Raw genomic sequence first — 17,214 nt, 5'->3', positions numbered from 1 at the left:
CCAGCAAGGTACAGGAGATTTCTAATAGTGTTATACAGGGAAACAGAGGAAAGGTGAACAACGTAGATGACCATAAACGAAAGCGTGATATATTTATAAAGATAGTTTGTTGACGCCCTCATAGAAACTTGATAAAATGAAATTACCTATTATTTTTTGGTATGAAGCTATATATGTAGGATAATCCAAGTTGGCCAAGTAAGCTAAGCTAAGCTGTTCCATCAAAAAGATATGACAACTAAACACAATCAATATAACCAACTAAACAGTCTAAACAGAGGAAGGCATGAAAAATCTTACTTGCAATCAATAAATCTTGAAAGATGCAGCTTTCATCCCTTGTTTGCATAATGCACACGGATATTTCTTCCATCCAGCGACTGAAACAACATATTAAAGTAGATATTTCTCTCAAGGCAATTTGAAAAGCAAACTAGCATATACATGTAAAATGCAGGTTAAAATTAATTCTTCCTGTCAGCATGTTGAAGATATCTGGATTCAGAATACTGTGGATTCAAACAAGCACTAGAAGGATCGACAAATGCACATGATCCATGATTGGACACTTTTTCATACCTGACCGTCCATCTTTTGCATTGCGTTGGTTGCTTCACTTTCCTTGCAAAAGTGAACAAAACCATATCCTTTTGACTTCCCAGTTATTCTATCACATATTACTTTGACTGTCACATATATGCATGATTTATTCAATAGAAATCTATCGGATCTAAAAGAATGCCCAGAAAAATAAATCTAGAAATTGTATTAGAATACCTTCTTTGATTTCACCATGCTGACAGAGCATCTTTTAATGCAGCTTCATGGGTATCATATGAAAGGCCTGTAGCTCAGCATACCACAACAACACCAAGACTTTATATGAAGTACCAGCATTTTAAACTTCTTATATATTTTAGGCAAATTAGATCCGAGACTGGGGAGAAAGATTTAAGGATAATATGCTACCTTTCTCATCTCATTAATTTCTTTTTCTGTGTCTACATGAGTGAGTGGATTGTTTCTGTGTGCATGCATGTGTCAGCATGTGCACCTGTCTGTGAATGGGCACATGCATGTGCATGAATGTGTGAGATTGAGTGCGTGCATGATTACCATGACAAATCGTTCTTCAAGCCCATGATAGATAAAAGAAAACAGAGTTGAAATATTTCCTAGATTACATGAAAAGTGCAAGTAAAACCTATGTAACAGTCTAATTTGATAACTTCCTTAAGTTCTTGTAGTTTCACCAATTTCTTTCCCTTTTCTTTCTTCTTTCCTATGCCATATATTGTTCCTTCCCCCTGCTTCCTAAGAACCACACTAAGTCCATGCTATGACCACCTTGTTTTGTACCATGTTCGCATGAAAGCTAGGGCACCCCATAGAGGAAGATATAACATAACATAATCCATGCCTAAGGCAGGTGGTTTTAGTTTAAGTTGATCATGGTTATTTATACATCAAGAGAGATGTTTCTATGTTAACAAATAATGTGTAGCAAGTGTAAAGAACAGAAGAATCTTTCTAATGCAATTATTAGTATAGATACCATCTTTATCTAGAAGCAATATACTCAAACATCACAAAGTTAGGAAGGAATGGCTAAATAAAGAGGTAACTATTCATATTCGCCAGTCACCAAATGCCAGAGGACTTATAAGGATTTGCTAGCATGCATCAGGACAGAAATCAAGCCCCCTTACAAGATTTAACTGAGCTAACAAACAGATCCATTTCATGTGTTTCTCATAGAACCCATGTATCAGAGGCAAATTCAATTAATCACCATCTGTTTCTGATCTAAATATGGGAAGTGAAAAGCAAGGCAATACCTTACCCTCTGCAAAAGAATCATTTAGAAATAATCTGGAAGGAAAGATGCATGGAATGGAATGACTTCCCCTGGGCCTCGTCATTGATTCGTCATCAAAAACATGATAAAGATTGAGGAGTCACCAATAAATCTTATGTAGATTAATAACATGATGCATTATAACATGGTTTCAGTTGATGAAACTCTATGATCGCTAGGATCTTATTGGAGTGATAATAGGTGTTATCCTTGGATATATGCCCTGGTTACGACTTCAGTTAATGAATCTATTACCGCTAGGATCTTATTTGAGTGATAATAGATGTTATCTTTGCAAGGAATTCCACATCTCTATTCTCATAATCCTTTTCTATTCCTTCCTTCTCTTTTCTGTTATTTTATTTGCCCTACTGCATTCTCCCTCTCATTTTTTTCCTCTCTTCTCTTTCTTGCACACTAGTATTTGAACTTACACTTCCTGTTTGCATCACATCAATTTGATATCAGGCTATCTTGTTTATCATCAGTTAAACAATGGGGACAAATACTCACAGCAGATGAAGGCAATCAGATGAATTAATGTATGATATAACAACATCAGAGGGTTAAAAAACTAGACATTATATAGGGATGAAATTCGGAGATAACATAAGAACATAGAGAAGCAACACTGAAGAAAGACATCCAAGATCAATGGGATCGATGAGACCACAACATGGATGAGGAAACAGTGACTCTATTAAGCACTCGATGTAGCAAACCATTACAAAGTTGGAAAGAACATTGGGGATAAAAGCATTCAGGTCAAAATTTCATTTAAGAAAACATTTTTCCAGCGCCTGACCATTACCTGGACTCCAACATTATTCTGCGATGATTAAAGGTTTAGACAATCGCATTTGCGGATTGTCCTGAGATACTTATCATGGAGTGAGATGATTTACAAATATCTTTTACCTGGAGTTCTTCCCTTGCAGAATTTGCATTTGGGGGATCCAATCATACAATGGATGCCAAAGCACATATATGTAGTTGTTTCTCTTCTACTCAGATGCTAAAGCATTTCGCCCCACTTTTCCATGTTAATTGTACGAGTTTGCAATCTTATTTCATGCGAGTAGATCGCAATTAATAACAAGGCCGTGAAGCAACATCAAAGAACAATATAATGCATGCGAAAAAAATCCCAGAAATTATCTCAACAGAAACGCAGATCAAATTTGAACGCTGTAGAAGGATGTCAAGAGGGTCAACCCCTACCTCCCACAAAGAGCTTAGTAGAAGCATCTCGAGCAAAGAACCTCCTTACAGGCAAACCAACAGCCCGTTGGAACCCCTGACCCCTAGAACTCCGCATGCTTTCCACTTCCTTCTCCAGAAACGAGAAATCCCCCAACTTCGTCGGTTCTCCCCTGACACCATTATAAGCACCGCAGGCAGAAGAAGATTGCACTTTGACCAAAATACCATCCTCCGCGGACAAACCCTTCCCCCTTCTTGGCCTGGCCTCCTGCGGTCTCTTCTCCTCCCATCCTTTCCCGTGACGCGCACTCCCGAGATCGGCGAAAGCGGCAGCGATTCGGTTCGCGGCGGCGTATCATCCGGTGCTGGGAACGGGTGCTATTGACCGTTGGTGGTTTGATCGACAGCTGAGGTCGCTCAATGGGCGATCCGGGGCAATCCTGATTGAACAGGTGAGGAGAGACATTAAGTGGTTTGATTAATAAAAAATGGAAAGTGTCATGTGACAGTGACAGGCCAGGAGGCTCTTGATTGACTGATTTGCGGTGAGGATTTGTAAAACGGTGGCTGTTGCACGTGACTGGAATATCTGATGGATAACCATAACTATTTTTCGGCCATCGAAAAATAGAGGTGTTTTTCTTTCTTTTTTTTTTTCAGTATTAACTTCGATCGAGGAATGCATACTAAATGATGGCAAAATGAGTGGCGCAGACTTTATGATTAGAGGTCTGGACTCTATGGTAGTTGTTGCTGGTGGGTGCCAAATTTTTGACATCTCACCCAGACTCTATGGATGGTTGTTGTTCATGGGTGCCAAATCTTTAGCATCTCTATTTCTAGGATGGAGTTGAAGGTAACTTAGGCTGGTCTGTATCAAGCTTGCTGGCCAACATAATCCTACTCGAGAGTAACACGGCTACGATGATTGACTGGATCCAAGGGTGCGCTTGCGGCATGGATGATTGTCATCCCTTGCTCTCGAATATTCGGGCCATGGTAGATAGAGACGTTGCTTTTCAGGCCAAGCATGTCTATAAGGAGGCCAACAGAACTGCGGATTGAGTGACCTCATATGTATCCGACAACTTTGTAGAGCTCTTTGGGTTGGTGAGAGGGAGCTGCCTATAATATTTAAAAAAAATGGAGGACAAAATTGGAAATTCACATGCGGGTTGGTTAAGATTAGATGGTGAGGGTTTGGCTTGTGAATTGTGATTCACAAATAAGAAGATTTTTTGTGGCAAAGAGTCCCATTTTTTTAAAAAAAAATAATATAGCTAATTGGATGATGCTGTAACTGTCTTAGGATGTGATGTAACCATCCATGGTCATTATTATAGGCTTTAGTTCTGAGCGTAGCGGAAGAAATATTGCGAAGCGATAGGGCTATTGCCTGAAGTAAGAGAATTCAGGTCAGCTTGGGAATGGTTGCCAAGCTGAATGATTATCAGATTGAGATGCAAGAGTTCATTTGGCACATCGGACGATGTGTAAACTTAAAAATCAATTGATTTTGATATATCTGGTTTAGCTTTTAGGTCGGTTGGAGTTTACTTGATCAAATTATATCAAGAAGTTGAAAAATGTATCCCAATTGTCATAGTCAATTTTAAGCTGAATTAATTTGATTATACCATATTATCAGATTTTTTTTTGCTACACTAATTATAAAAGGATGAGAGGCAAAGAGAGAGAGAGAGAGAGAGAGAGAGAGAGAGAGAGAGAGAGAAATTATTGCTTACATTGCACGCAACCAACCATGGCCATTGTTTTTTTTTTTAGTAAGCTAAATACATAATACCATCCTCGTATAGATATATCTAAAAAAAGTTAGGGCACTCCCACTCATCTCGAGATAGACATGGATATCCTGGGAGGCCTTGTAATTCTCAATCGGTTATAGATATTCTGCAACGGTGGATGCTCATCGCCATTTCTAGTTTGGCTCTAGATCTGTCCAATCACAATCGCCAAATATCCTCACCGATCTGCTGGTTTTTGAGGGTGGTGTAGGTAAATAATTTCTGGAGAAATAGGGAGTTGAAGATGGGGTGCACTCGTCCCATCCTATAAGCAGAGATGGCAAACAGGGAGGGAGCGCAGCGAGAGACTCGAAAAGATCAGTCTTTGCTGACATGGCTGATCTACATTAGCAGCCACGTCATCACGTAACGGGAACGTGGCGTTCGTTAAGTATCGTACTACTCTTTTACCAAACAATTATCGTACTACTCAAAGCAAACTGCAAAAAAATAAAAATTCTACGTTCTCGTGCTTTATTCATTCATTGTACGCCCTCACCTGTGCAGGTCATGTGGGATCGCTTAACGAAACCTTTCCGCACCGACGCGCATCATCGTCTGGAAACGTCATCATTGGCCCTTCATACCCTCAACGCAGGTGGGCCCGCCATTTGGTTACACATCAATGTCATCACTTGCTCACCTCTCCATTTGTCCTCGCGACTGTACCATGTTGTATCCTGTATAGCCGATCTCACATTACCCGAGTTGCCAAAACTGGTACCTGCGTCTCTCGAGTCGTTCACAACACGACAAAATATCCAATGTCTGACATTTCTCAGCGATAAATACATTTATGCGGACGTTGACTTGATGTATGCGAGAACATATCCAAAACTCACGTTATTCTGCAGTTCTCAACGACGGTAGATCGAATGTCCGTATAAAACTTTATGCGGTTCATGCGCTCCCGCGAGTTATTCTTCTCATCATCATCCAGCAAGCAACCGACCTTCCGGAGCCACGTGTCGGTCTCTGTAAGGCCAGTGAACCGCCATCTGCCAGTCGTCTTGTTCGAGATTCCTATCCTCTCTATAAACCCTCTTCTTCTTCTCCGCCGCATCCGCGTTCTTCTCTCTGTTCTCCCAATCGGAAGCGCTCTTGATCGCTTTCTTTCCCCCCAATTTCTTGATCTCTTCCCCTTTTTTTGGGGGGGGCTGATTTGGAGCAGGGGAGTTTCGGATTAGGGCTTGTTGGATCTCCTGCCAAGGTTTCTGCTCTGCGAGCATCGACCATGCCTACGGTGCGCGGAGAGTTCCTCCGCCGGCTTGCAACCTTGATCCCCTCAGCTACCTCCTTCCATGGCGGTTCTTCCTTTCATCGCCTGAAAAATCTCGAGAAGTGGAGTCGGCGTGGTAATTTGAGTCAGCAATAACTTCTAGGAATGGCGGTACGGTTCCTCTAGGGTTTCCTTTCCCCTTTTCCTCTCTGTATTCTTCTCCAACGTCTAGAAATCTCTGGATCGATTTCGGTATTAGATCTTGGTGGTGAGATTTGAGTCCGAGGAGTGTTTGGTTTGGAGCTGGTTTCTTTCTTCGGCTGCTGGGAGGAGAGTGCGAAGTTTGGCTTGAGGTAATTGCTGATCTCTTTTTAATTTTCTATTTCCTGTCTTCCGGTTCCCGTGCATTCTTGTCTTTTCTCTATTCTGCATTATTGTTCTGTTCTCTGTTTTCAGCGTTCTGTTGGACTGAAGATTTAGGACCATAGCTGCCAACTTAAATACCAATCAAAAATCATGAACTTGAACAAACAACTTAATTGTTGTCAGCACATGCAAATTCATAGGAGAACTTTCCAAAAGTTAAATGCTTTTCATTTCCTGCCATCACAGAATTATTCCTTAGGTTATTACAAACCATTCTTGAAAATATGTACTATTAAATTTTAAAATAATACTTGTTCAGCACTTTATTGTATCATTTTTTTCTGCAAAACCATAACCATAACTATAACCATAATGATCAACTATTGTCCCATCTATTCAGGTTTTGGCAAATAGGTGGGAATATAAGTTTTTGGTTTTGTTAGTCAGACATGTTATTATGGTACAATTTAAGTCTTCTCTCATTCCTATCTGATTAAGAATTTCATATAAGATGATTCTTGTTTATCTGCATTTTATCTATATTATACCTTATAAAGTTGTTGCATCAGCTGTGTCTTCTGTAGTGATTAACATTTAACTGGATATCAATGACTATCATGTATAGTGATATGCACGAGGAAGTCATGCTGCACTGCTCATGCCTGAGCATGATAGTAGATAAGACAACCTTTTTTATTTATTTTGTCAGCTTGACAGTGGATCCATGATAAAATGCACTCTCAGGTACCAGTGGACCTGTACCATTCAGAATGCTTTAATATCCTCTAGTTCTAATCTTCTACTATTTTCTGAGGGACAAGTTATCGTATTTTATTCTGCTCTCTGACTGGATCTCTTGACTGCCTGCTAAAGTAATGTACATATCATGCATGCATACTGTATGCATATACCTAAGTGCTATACAATGTTCTCATGACTACTATCTATCTGCATGACATGCATACATAAAAGCATGTGCTTTCAGGTATGAGTAAACATCTTCTATCCAGAAAAGGACAGTGTTACTTATATAATGCCCTTTAAGTCAGATCTTCTACTGTTTCTTTTGAGGGTCAATGATTACTTTTTTAACTTTTTATCTCCTATTTGAATTTCCTATACGTGGTAAGGTCTATCACCATTTGATTTTCTGCTTGATAGTAATTGAACTTAGAAGAAATTCTCTACTATTTAGAACTGTATTTTGCCATGTATCGTTTTATTTAACGTGATCTGCTTCTTGAATTTTGAGATGATAAAATTTTGTATTGTCATCCCATAGGAATTGCCTTGTCTTGTATGGACCACCCTATGCAGAGAGCCACGAGTCCGAGAGAGTTGAACAGGTCTCTTGAGCAGGAAGCATGAGTTACAATATTTCTAGATTTGTTTATAGCATTTATTCATTTTATAGCATTTGATTAAGCTTCTAACAATCTATCATCATTATTGCAGATATAAATTTATCATTCTTGTAGAATTTTTTCTGTTAGTGCATAACTATTTTTGCCATTAGGGTTATCATTTGTACCTGGATCTTTCCAGATCTGACGCTGCAAGTTTTGTTGTTAATGCTGACGTACTGGATTTTCTTGCTGACAATTTTCTCCCTTTATTTTCTTCATCCTCCACAGCTTGTGGATTAACAGTTTCTGGAGTTTATTAATCAGGTTATTTGTGAATTGATCGTCTTTTATTATGTAATGGGAATTGATGTGCTTATGATATTCACATTGTCGTGAGAATCATATTAGATGATTTTTGTGGCAACTCTTTTTTAATCTTTGGCTTCCTGTCATGCTAATTTGAATAAATAATATGGCTCAATTTTTAACGTAAATGCTCTGACAGTTCTCATTACAGTAGCACCTGGATGGACAGTTCCACTCCTTGCACTAGCGTGGTTGCTGGAAATATTGGTTGTGAGACATATGCATATAGCCTTAGCTGTGAGAAATCACATGTAGAACATAAAGAGTGTACATGTTGCAATTTGAAAGGAACTGCTAAGATCACACATCAGGAGATTCTCGACATTTCTTCTGTTAGTGAGGAAGATCATTCTGTAATGCAAGAAGCTGCCTTTGCTCCCAGTGCATTCCTGCATGTTACACATCTTGATGGAGGAATCTCTGGCCTTAATGCAACTTCTGATCAAGATGAAGCATTCGACTCAAAGGAAATCAAAACCTGCCAAGAGTCCTGCCATTCTGTTTCCTTTGATGCAAACAAACACAAAAGCTTGAGCAAATGTGCAACATTTCCTTTCTCGTCTGAGTTACCATTGGATACTTTGTCAATCAAGGAAACTAACGAGGAATCGAGCATACAAGTACAAGGCCTACGTTCTTCCACATTTGCGAGTTCTGCTTATGCACGTTCAATGTCTCTGCCCGTATGTTCCTCTTTATCTAATTAGTTTTTATTTATTTAATTGGTAACTACAATCCTGTAGGTGTACTTAGTGCTCACCGTCATACGATTCACCTGTCATTCTTGACATTCTGGTTGATCTCAAGTTTCATGAGCAGTGCAAGAGAGGTCAATGTTAATCTTAAAAGTGATGGTAAATTCACAAGATACTGAAAAATTTGTCAAGAATGATATGAATGATTTTCATATTCAGCGGACTTTTATATCTGTTATGGAACAAATTCATGGCTAAATGGTTGAATAAAAGTAATTTTTTTGTCTTTTATGTTAGGAACTGCCTATAACTCCTCCAGAAGTTAATCTATACATGCGACCTTCATGTCCTTTTCATATTGCATCATAGACACCATTTATATGCTCGGTCCATGTTCTCATCCTTTGTGCGTGCGTGCATGTGTTGAGATAGATCTTGTGTGTTTTAGGGAAATCTTTTCTTCTTCTGAATTGAATATAATGTAGATTTTATGCCTGTAGTCCAGTATTGAGTTTTTCTGTGTCTTCGCTACTTTCCCTTCTGTGTATTTTTATTTGTTTAATTATACTTCGACATTAAGAGGTTCTTATGTATATATACATATATCATCGGTAATGGCTAAGGATGTTGGTCTGCTAAAATGGATTTATGAAGTGCCAATTAGGGTATCTATGCATGATCATGTGCATTTTCTATTATTGAGTCTCAGTGCATGCGATTTATTTTTACTCATAATTTCCATAAATATTTAAAATCAGGCATAATCCTGTAGAAAGCATGTGTGCAACAAAAAATTGTCCATGGTATTAATCTTGAAAGGTAGCGTATGTGCAAGGTGTGCTTTTGAAATTTCAGATTCGTTATCCCAAATTTGTTGATGATGCTGACATTTGTTTCAGAGTTCTTTGAATCTTGTTTCTGCCATGAAGGGACGCCGTGCACAAAATGGGATATCCCCAACTACGAGGCTGCATGTGAAATGGGCACCCGAGGTATACGATCCTCCTGCCACATCCATGTCGCACACATTGAAGAAGAGCCATCAACAACGTCCCAAGGCCAAAAAAAAGAACCACAAGAACAAGCACAAGGGCAAGCCCTCTCGTGGAAGTGGTACTGAAAGGAAACATGCAAATCGCAGCAGTACTAGCCCTGTATCTGAACCTTCGGATAGGAGGTTTCTTTCCAGCTTTGTTTATATAGATGCATTATGTGCCCACCATGCGTCTGAATTATAGTTTTAAACACTATCTTTGTATTCTTCAGGTTACCAGCTGCTGGAGATAGGTCATTGTTGGGTGGATATAGAAAAACAAATGCGGAAGTCTTAGAGTATGCAGCTAGCACTCGTGAATCTAAGTGCGGAAGCAGCTTCCTGAGGGAGGCAATTGCTGAAGTGCATCTCTCCACAGCTGAGGCCTCTTGAATGGACCTAATTTTGGCAACGTGGACGAACTATCATCTTGTTGATTGTAGATAACTAACGCACGATAAAAATGGTTTGTGTACCTGATAGTTTGTCACGATCAGGAGAACTTATTGTCTGGAAGGTTATTAGTGGGCTGAAGACAATAAAGCTACAGTGGTGGTTCATGTTTTCAAATTTAGACACTGAACAATGCAGTGGTGTTTTCGGGTGTTTGGTAGATGATGGATTTTTGTTAAGCTGGAGGCCTGGCAGTTTAGGGCCTTTTAGTTACTACCTGTCATGCTTTGTGTGTCATACATCTCCATGCCAATTTTATTTCTGGTGACTCGCCTGCTATATAATTATGGTTGGGCTGGGGTCGAGAACCCCCTCCCATTATAATTATGCCGGATACCTCGTTTGTAAGTGGAAGGTTATGACCGCAGGTGACAACCTACGTGATGCAAATCAAGTCTGGTTTCTTTTTACTATCTCCTGCCTAATGGAACAAAAATTATATGGGGCAGGCATTATAGGATATCATATGTGGTGAGATTTTTATTGTGTCATGTTTCCTTGAGCATCCACCTTAAAAAGAAATCCAAAAGTCAATTAGAAATAGAACTCTTATTAGCGTTATTAGCGGAGCTTGTCAGGTTAAAAAAAATAAAAAAATTATATGCGCTAAGAGAGATTATATATAAAAGGAGGCTATCCACATTTTTTTTCTTTCCTGTCGAGTCTTTCTATTCTCTTCTTTATCAGGCGTCTATTTCATCTGTGAGGGTATTTTTTTCTTCTTGTGGTTCTTCTCTCTTTTTCCAAATCTGTGATGCGGCCGTTGGGTTGGATCGCATCCGACACAGATTCAAGGCACCCCGAACTCCCCACTCATCAGCCTGCACGGCAATCCAACAACAGCGAATTCGCGCGAAGGAAGAGGAATCCTTCGTTTTACAAAAAAAAAAAAAAAAAAAGGAATCCTTCATTCGCACGAAAGATACAACTCCTGTCCACGGTCGGCCCACGTCGGTCAGCGTCGCTCCTTAAGTTGAGCATCTCTCTCACCGTATGGTGACCATACCGAAACCGGTGTAAAGCCGCCACCCCCTTACTAATATTTGAAGAAGGGCCTATAGTCTAGGGTTTTAGCTCCTCTTCCTCCGCCTCCACTCTGCCATGGCGTTGTCCTCCACGCTCGGACTTCGCCGCCTCCTGAGGGCGTCGCCTTCCTCTCTTCCTCAATGGAAATGGCCCTTCTCTCCCGTACGTCAAAGCTCCTCCTTTCCCTTGGACGACGCCACCGGTGGCGGCAACCTTCCTCCCCTCACCACCCCCAAGCTCTTCGTTAGCGGTGAGCTCTAGGGTTTCTCTCTCTTAACCTATTTCTTGTGATTCGCTCCAAAATCTTATATGTCCGTGAGTTCTCATAATTCTTTTCGAGAAACTATCGAGCATTCCTTGTGTTCTTCAGATTAAATAAGATTACATTCTTGTTTTAGTGATTTTTTTCAGCTTACGTTCTGGGATCTTTGGATCTTGTTAAAGCTATCGCCTTTTGTTGGTTAAGCATTTTGACTCTTCGCTGTAGTGGTGGATTTTGGATTTTAATTTGCAAAGAGTGGTTAGGGTCTCTCACCATGTTTCACATCCCATTTGTGGGGATCTAAAATCTTTGTTTCTGACTGGTGATGGTCATAGTAATACACATAGTGGTTGCTTCTCAGTTTCTCTACGTAAACTATTACTCAGTAAACTTACCTTTGATTTTTCTTTCTTATAAGTGGAAGCTGTGTTTATTGGAATAACCTTTTCACCAGGCCTCTTACCTTTGTCATGGGCGTAACTCTGTCTTGGGCTATCGATACTAGTGGCATTGTATGGTGTTGTTCTTTTGCTTTGTTGTTGGTGGCATGTGAATTTTTGAACCAACATGGGAGAAGTGTATGAATTTAAGGAATTTGATATATAAAGGCATAGTAGATGCAACAATTATCCTAAGAAATAATTAGGCAAAATTCTGACGGAAGAAAGTGGCAAACTTGTACATCATGGAGCAACAGAAAAGAATAGAAAGAAAATCTTATCACTTGGATGTGGTGTGTCTTGGCATCTTGTGAGCTTTAGTTTCAAATTTAAAAGCAAAAAGAATTAGGGAGAAAGTTGACATATTCTACAGTATTTCTATCATTAAGATATTTAAAATTTGTTTTACTTTGGAAACTGCGCTATTAAGTTGCATTAAAACTTTGGAAACTGGGATATCGAGTTGCATCTGCAGTAGAAAACAATAATTTCACCAGTGTGTAAAAAAATCAATATTTTTTAGGCTGCCATTAGAGGCAGATGATGAGTGATCTTGTCAAGATAATTAAAACATTTAAAACAGACAACTTTGTGCAAACTTTTAGAGCATTTGTTATATTTGAAGGGTAAAAAAATGCCAGCCGAATTTCTTGACACTGGAAAACTTTATAACACAAGTGCATATGGTACTGGCCCAACAATAGTAATTGCCTCCCAATTTGGGGGAAAAATAAATTTAGGCATACCCATGTTGGTCTTCTGTAAGATTTAAGTTTATACCTATGGAAAAAAAAAGGTGAGACGGATGAACCATAATACCTTATAGGTGTTTTCTTGTGAATATTGTTATGTTCTTCAAGCTAATGCATACTCTCTCCATTCAAATGCGATAAACAAGTTACGATAGCAAGAACAAAAGATACTTTTTCCGAAAAACCAGATTGCATGTATCTGAGGCAGAAGCTTGCAGTATACTGGATTTACTAGGTAATCCCATAAATTATGCCGGAACAGATCTTTTGAGAATAATCGCGATAGAATCATTGAGGGGAAGGCGTTGAAGCTCAATTATTTGATCATCTTTTGTGGTATTTAGGGAAAAAATGATTCATACAGGAAGCTAAGTTCTTTGAGATGCTTTGGTTGAAGGAAAGAGGAAAGGCCAATATTCTTAATTGCTTTGGAGTAGTTCATGCTGGATAACTTGTTGCTAGCCTTTGGAAGGGCTTGTTAGCATGAGTTTTGTTGTGCATTGATGACCGTATACTCTTGGATGCTCATGACGATAATATAGTATTGCCCATTCAGAATGGGATATGCAAAGTCATCCAACATTATGTCATTATTTACTCATCTCGATTGTGTATATGAATTAGAATTAGATGTGTATTCCCACATAGTGTCCAAAAGAAGAAAAAATGTTACACCCCTTATCATCTTATCACATATCTATATCGCATATAGTTGTCAGACTGTAAACAAATTCCTTTGATTAGAGTATGCTATTATATTGTTGGAGTTATTGTCAAGATGGAGGCATGCAAACACTAAGTGAAGGTTTGGAATTACCATAAAAAATATTAGTGTTGAAATCGTGGGCATGTTTTGAAAGTGTTTGAGTCGGTTGACTATAGTACGTTCAAGTCTTCCAAGAGAAGAACAGATTTTCCTACTTTTTGCTAGGTTTGAAGGGGGATTTGGATTCAAAAGGCTGGAAATCTCTTAAGGGGTGCTATATATTAACTTATTGTTAAATTTGAGAATTGGCAACAGAATTTTATCTTATCTCGATCTCATGTCCAAATGAATTGGATTGGACTCTATCCAATCTTTCTGCTTAGAAAAAACTTGATCTTCATGTATAATTGTCCAATCTAGGTTAATAAATGCATAACAGAGACCCAATGTCATAATATTTCATTGAAAAATCATTCTTCATTCCTGTTTTTTTGCATTGGTTTCTTTATTTTTCTTTGTTCTTTGCTTTCTCTGAGCTTGCAATGACAACATTTAGTTTAAAGGTTCTTCTTCATTTGATGTACTTCTAGCAGGTGGCAACAAATTGTACATGATACTTCTTGTAGGACAGCAACATCAACTTTATTGAAAATGGGCTCTTATTTGCTCCATACCACTATGTTTCTTACCCTGTTTCTATTATTTTCATGAGAATCATAGAATTTTTGAGATCTAAGTGGTAGCATGTATGTCTTTTGCCAACAACTCGTATGGCTTAATATCTTAAGTATGTGCAACATTTAACACTTGAAAGATAGCTGGAATCCATTGGTTGTTGCAATTAAGAACTAACATCATCAGGAACAAAAGAGAGGAGTTCTCACATAATCAATTGGCTTTCAGCAGACCACTTTGCTTCTATAATTACATGTAAAACCTTTCATTGTGGGATTATATGAATGACGCTAGCTTTCCTCTCAGGTTACAATGTTTGCCCAAGATAAATGAATGCTTGTTCAAAGTGCACTAGCTTTTCTCCCCTGGGATACGATGAACTCAAACATCTGCGATCCCCTTCAAGTGCATGCAGTTGGGACCATCCTGTTAAATTATTGTGCCTTTAAGCAGTCTAGAGAAATGAAAAATATATACTCTATACAAGATCTATTGTAACTGTTATGTAGCCCAGTTTCCATGCTTTTATAGCGAGTGTCACCTAAGAGATGCAAATTTTCACTCCAAATCTACAGGGCAGATTAATTTGGACTTACTTATTCAAAACTTCATGCTCTAAATAGTTGCATTTGCATCATTTGACTAATGGAGCTTCATAAAGCAAGTGGTTTTGATTTCTCTCTAAGATCGTGAAATCATTTCAATCTATTTTTTTCAGCAACAGCTAAGCAATGTACTGATAGCCATGAAGTCAATTAGAAAATCTTCTTAATAAGAATTCTTGTGCCTATGCAAGGTCTTACATGTACTCTGCAAGCTATGCAATAAATCCAACATAATATTCCACTTGTTTTAGTAACTTCTTCCATGTGATACAGGGCTTTCAAGGTTAACAACAGATGAAAAACTTAGGGAAGCATTTTCTGCTTATGGCCAGCTTCTTGAAGGTACATCAATTCCTAAGCCACAACATGTTTGCATGCTTCAATTTTCCTTTTTCTTGTACACAGGAACCTGAAAGTAGTAGCAACGTTGGCTATACTTGTTTTTTTGCAGCAAAGGTTGTGAGTGATAGGGTATCAGGGAGGTCGAAGGGTTTTGGTTTTGTCAGGTTTGCAACAATAGAAGAGGCTGACAAGGCACGACACGGGATGAATGCCAAATTTCTGGATGGATGGGTTATTTTTGTTGATCCTGCTAAACCGAGAGAACCTAAACCACCACGGCCGCCTGAACCGGAGCCTTCAGAAACTGGTATAAGGACTAATAAAACAATTGGATGGTGTGGATGATTGCGTCTGCATACACAAATTGTAGTTTTTTTGAAGGGAGAGACTGGAAAACAATTTTTGTTTAGGAAATAGTGAAGCCATTATTAAGACACTGATGGATTGTTGGAGCATTGAAATTTCAGCTTCAGTTGACTGGGGCTGATAATTCTTAAAAATCTCTTTACATTTCTAATTCAAATTGATTGCGTTGTATTTGGTAGTGGAACTTCTAGGGGTTGCTTTTACCGTTCTTTAACTCTTTGATCTGTCTAGTGCTAAAAATTGGAGCCCTTTTTTAGTCGTAAACAATTTGGGACCATATTTGCTGACTGGGAAATGCGCATTGGTAGTGATACTTGAGACAAGAGCGCAAAATAAAAAAGAAATATTAATAGGAATATGCAGGATTTTTTGGAGACAGGTGACTTGGATAAAGTTGTTAACTATAATTTTCTACTGATAATTAATCTCAGAACATTTGATGTCACAGCAGAAATTCAGTTCCCGGGCAAGCTATTTACCTCGCCAAACAAGACTTGGATAAAGTTAAATAACTATAATTTTCTCTTTGTAATTTGTCTTGAAACGTTTGAACAAATGTTTTCAGTGATAATGCAAGCTCTCATCTATGTGTATAAATATAATACAGTCTACTTCATTTGGTTAGGAGAAAATACGAAAAGGTAGGATCGATTCAGTAGGTTCTACACCTTTGACAGCCATGATTTATCCAGTCAATGGAACCATTGTCCTAACAATGAGATCTTGTATTCTCAGTGCCCGGACTGGTTCTTGAGAGACTCCGACGGTATCTGCTGGTTCCCGCTACAAGATGTCAAATGACACTCACTGCCACCTTATAAGCAGGAACTGGTTTGAAGACCCAACAAGCTTCCTTGATGGGCACCTAACAGGCGGTGAAAATATTTTCGAGTAATTTATCTGACAATGAGAAATGATAAATACACTTTGAGACGTGATATAAGAATTAAAATGTTCCATCAGTGCCTTTGGAGTACCAGCTTTCCTATCATTGTGCTGTGACACCGAGAGTCACCTTGGAGAGGGTCCGAAGTCATTCACTCATCGCTTGTTGGAGAGGTTATGATAGTTTGGGACACCTGAAACTCCGCCTCAACTTGCACAATCTCTGGGATGCTCTTCATCTTATGAGAGCCTCCACTTCTGAGCTTCCTCAAAATAAACTTCGATACTAGTGTCAGTGCTGGTGGCAACAGAGATGTTGTGTACTTTATGATTGGACTCTCGGACTCTCACCTCATCGCTGCTAGTGGGAGTTGGATTCATGATGTCACTGTGCTTGCTGTTGAGCTGAGGGCAGCCTGGGTGGGCACCATTCATGTAAGGTTTCACCTGCGAGCAGACTCCATTCACTTGAAGGGAGACTCAGCTACTATGATCGGCTGGGTTTGGGAGCAAGCTAGAAATGAGAATCATCCACCTTTGCTTCAGGATATTTGGCGGTGTGTCAGAGAGTGTACTTCTTTTCGAGCAACTCTTATTTACCGTAAGGCTTAGGTTGCATCTCTTGTGGCTGTGCATTCTGGCGAGGTGTCGTGGATCAACAGTGTGAATGTGCCTAACTCTCTTTGGGATATTTTGGTTACTGATTCCACCAGCTGTATTCGTATGAGACCTGTGTGAATTATCCATCTTATCAAAAAAAAAAAAAAAAATCCAACTACTGTTGTAGCATCCATGAAACATTGGCAGCAGA

The 17,214-nt window shown here is 39.0% G+C and overlaps 2 protein-coding genes and 1 pseudogene across 4 annotated transcripts; 2 read left to right on the top strand and 1 right to left on the bottom strand.

Moving 5' to 3' along the window:
* Positions 1–67: 67 nt before the first annotated feature.
* On the bottom strand, positions 68–3,230 carry LOC103710831 (glycine-rich RNA-binding protein 2, mitochondrial-like; annotated as a pseudogene). Its single transcript, XR_015967721.2, has 4 exons — positions 3,080–3,230; positions 778–844; positions 580–686; positions 68–380 (listed from the first exon to the last, which is right to left on the bottom strand). The product of XR_015967721.2 is annotated as a glycine-rich RNA-binding protein 2, mitochondrial-like (transcript).
* Positions 3,231–5,878: 2,648 nt separating this feature from the next.
* Positions 5,879–10,557, top strand: LOC103710838 (uncharacterized). 2 transcript variants are annotated; one of them, XM_039124192.3, is made up of 4 exons: positions 5,879–6,438; positions 8,303–8,846; positions 9,758–10,035; positions 10,125–10,557. In XM_039124192.3, the coding sequence occupies exons 2-4, from the start codon at positions 8,325–8,327 to the stop codon at positions 10,282–10,284; spliced, it is 960 nt and encodes a 319-aa protein (XP_038980120.2). In that variant the 5' UTR covers positions 5,879–6,438; positions 8,303–8,324; the 3' UTR covers positions 10,285–10,557. The 2 variants fall into 2 exon arrangements, with proteins under 2 accessions (XP_038980120.2, XP_038980121.2); XM_039124193.3 differs by having other exon boundaries at positions 5,910–6,438; positions 8,315–8,846.
* Positions 10,558–11,368: 811 nt separating this feature from the next.
* LOC103710864 (organelle RRM domain-containing protein 2, mitochondrial) lies at positions 11,369–15,696 on the top strand. Its single transcript, XM_008796777.6, has 3 exons — positions 11,369–11,620; positions 15,084–15,152; positions 15,262–15,696. Exons 1-3 carry the CDS (start codon positions 11,446–11,448, stop codon positions 15,495–15,497), a joined length of 480 nt encoding a protein of 159 aa, XP_008794999.3. The 5' UTR covers positions 11,369–11,445; the 3' UTR covers positions 15,498–15,696.
* The last annotated feature ends 1,518 nt before the right edge of the window (positions 15,697–17,214 follow it).

The sequence above is a fragment of the Phoenix dactylifera genome, chromosome 8 (assembly GCF_051530095.1).
Source record: "Phoenix dactylifera cultivar Ajwa chromosome 8, Ajwa_hap1_PhDact_Kaust_v1.1, whole genome shotgun sequence".
NCBI classification, from domain to species: domain Eukaryota; kingdom Viridiplantae; phylum Streptophyta; class Magnoliopsida; order Arecales; family Arecaceae; genus Phoenix; species Phoenix dactylifera.
Note: the sequence above shows the minus strand (reverse complement) of the source record. Positions and strands in the feature narration are given on the sequence as shown.